Raw genomic sequence first — 3,042 nt, forward strand, 5'->3', positions numbered from 1 at the left:
AAAGGAAAGGAAAGAAGGAAGAAAGAAAGAAAGAAAGAAAGAAAGAAAGAAAGAAAGAAAGAAAGAAAGAAAGAAAGAAAGAAAGAAAGAAAGAAGAAAATCGGTTGCAGGTAAAATGTGGCATTTCTCTTCTAAAACTGGAGGGGTGTATGTGATACAAAGCCTTCGGGACAGGAGCTGCTAGCAATAGTAAACTGAACTCAATCACACACCGGGAGGCAAAGCACTAGGAGGTGGCTTAATTTTATATATTAATATAATAGAATGTTAGGTGAGCATTCTATCCAGCCCAGCCCAGCCCCTGGACTTCTGATCCTCCTGCTTCCACCTCCAGAGTGCTAGGATTACAGGCTTGTGCAACCACACCGAGTCTATATGGTGCTGTAGCTCGAGCTCGGGGCCTCGGGCATCCCCAGCTTGGATCACGCTCGGATTATGGGGAAAATAAATCTTCCTCTACTTTCAAAGAAATTTGTTCAGACAACTGTACTACTCGTCCCGTGATGTTTACACATCCGTCTCCTTCACCATAATATAGTTTTATCTAGATTTGTGTTTTCAAAAGTCCAGGTCCTACGCGCATGGCTTGTGTGCTCAACACACACTTGAGAAAAAATGGAGTGAATGAATGAATAAATGAATGAATGAAGATGGAAGGTGGATATAGATAAATAAGCTAATGAACGGCGTGGGAAAAGGCCGGCATATAGAAATCGCCGAGGTCTCCCACGATGTTCGAGGGGCTTCCCTGAGGTCCCTTCAGAACTCACAGGTACTCCCGGCCGCAGCTCCGTGCGGGCAACCCGCGAGTCAGGCCGGTCTTTCTTAGCCTGGCCACTGCGGCACGAGCCCGCGTCTCCTCGGCCAATTCCTCCCCCCTCCAACCCTCACCTAGTCTCCAGGTAGACGTTGGGCGGCTGCCAGGTGTCTGGGGGGATCGCCGCCATGCTGAGCGAAGGTATCCCCCGCCTAGCAATCACTACTTCCGGCGGGGTTCACGGGGGAGCAGTCCCTGGACACACACTTCCGGTTCCCGCCGTTCCGCCGGTTTGGGTGACCGGATTTAGGGCGCTGGGACAAGGATGACGAAGGATCCTTCTTTCCAGGCTGGGAAGAGGGCTGCAAGTCGAAATGCTCAGTGCAGGGACTCAGACAAGTGCAAGAGCCTCCAGGGGCGATTCGCGCCACGCTTCGGAACGCTGATTGGTTTGTTTTGGCAGGGAAGGCGGGAACAACCTTCTTCACTCTGATTGGAGGGCTGGAGAATTTCCCAGTCCCCAAACTTGGGTGACTCTGAAGAGAGCCATACTACATGTGGTGGCCTTTAATCCCAGCACTCGGGAGGCAGAGGCAGGCGGATTTCTGAGTTCGAGGCCAGCCTGGTCTACAGAGTGAGTTCCAGGACAGCCAGGGCTACACAGAGAAACCCTGTCTCGAAAAAAAAGAAAAATTAATTAATTAATTAATTAATTAATTAAAATCTCCAACTCAGCTTTAAATTAGTTAGGCCTGAAAACCTCTGCTATATCCAAATCATGAATCCTGTAGTTTGCCTGAGTCAAGGTCCCTAAAAGATTAATAGACAGTTGAAGGTGACATGGTGGCTCTAGATCTCTGTCACTGTCACCTTTGACATCTTGGGGGCTCATTCCTGAGTCCACCCAAAGCACCATGGGTGAGTATTCCTGACCACTGCTTGGCTATGTGTGGTCTTTCTTTCTTTCTTTCTTTCTGGGTGTGTTGTTTAAACACTTTATTCAGAAGCTTGGGGAAAGCTGGTAGAAGTCCACGCTGTCTGCTGTCCTGCGCAGGGCAGACCTTAGAGATGGCCCCATTGCTAAGAGCTTCTTTGCTTTTCTTTTACTGGACAAATCCCAGTTATATGTTTACCGAGTGACGCTGCCACAGAAGGTAGAAATTCCTGAGATTCACTCTGTTCCTAGCTCAGGACAGTAAACGTCTCTTCTGGGGAGGTATCATCAATAAGGGTCAATCCCCCGGATTGTTTTTTAAGTACATGAGTACACTACTGCTCTCTTCAGACACATCAGAAGATGGCATTGGCTCCCGCTACAAATGGTTGTGAACCACCATGAAATGAACTCAGGACCTCAGGAAGAGCAGTCAGTGTTCTTAACTGCTGAGCCTTCTCTCCAGCCCTTCCCCAGATTTTCTAAGGCCCTGTCCAAGAGAACAGCCAGAGATGCCATGGAAAGAAACGGCCTTGCTCCCCAAAGCAGCCCAGTCTGTGGAACACTTTTTTTCCTTTTTTTTTCTTTTTTGTTTTTTGAAACAGGGTTTCTCTGTGTAGCCCTAGCTGTCCTAGAACTCACTCTGTAGATAGGCTGGCCTCTGCCTTCCAAGTGCTGCGATTAAAGGCGTGTGCCACCACGCCCAGCTAGCCCTAACTTCTTTTTTTTTTTTTTTTTTTTTTTAAAGATTTATTTATTTTATGTGAGTATACTGTCACTGTCTTCAGACACCAGAAGAGGGCATCAGATCCCATTACGAATGGTTGTGAGTCACCATGTGGTTGCTGGGACTTGAACTCAGGACCTCTGGCAGAGCAGTCAGCACTCCCAACCACTGAGCCATCTCTCCAGCCCTAGCCCTAAGTTCTTAAAGGCGTTCATTCTCTGTTCTCTTCCAGCCTGTCATCTAAGGAGGCTGCCCTCTGTAAAGCTGGTGTCCTTAGGGGACAGAACCTTACCCCTTCGGTGCAGTCTCACCCGTCTCTGCCTTGCAGCTTCAGGTAATGGGAACCCTGCTAACCCCAGTACTCTCACTAGGTGAGGTTCTGAAAAAGGGACTTTGAGAATTTCCAAGGCCACTGTACTGGCTAGCTTTGTGTCAACTTGACACAGTTGGAGTTATCACAGAGAAAGGAGCTTCAGTTGGGGAAATGCCCCCATGAGATCCAGCTGTAAGGCATTTTCTCAATTAGTGATCAAGTGGGGAGGGCCCCTTGTGGGTGGTGCCATCCCTGGGCTGGTAGTCTTGGGTTCTATAAGAGAGCAGGCTGAGCAAGCCAGGGGAAGCAAG

At 48.7% G+C, this 3,042-nt stretch overlaps 1 protein-coding gene across 1 annotated transcript in view; it reads right to left on the bottom strand.

Moving 5' to 3' along the window:
- The window catches only part of Ppil1 (peptidylprolyl isomerase like 1), a 15,692-nt gene extending 14,570 nt beyond the window's left edge, over window positions 1–1,122 (bottom strand). Inside the window, exon 1 of the mRNA XM_021221446.2 lies at window positions 892–1,122. Within this exon, the coding sequence (XP_021077105.1) occupies window positions 892–947 (56 nt within the window). The 5' untranslated portion in view covers window positions 948–1,122. The remainder of the gene's footprint in view (window positions 1–891) is intronic.
- Window positions 1,123–3,042: the final 1,920 nt, after the last annotated feature.

This window comes from Mus pahari, chromosome 21, assembly GCF_900095145.1.
Source record: "Mus pahari chromosome 21, PAHARI_EIJ_v1.1, whole genome shotgun sequence".
Lineage (NCBI taxonomy): Eukaryota > Metazoa > Chordata > Mammalia > Rodentia > Muridae > Mus > Mus pahari.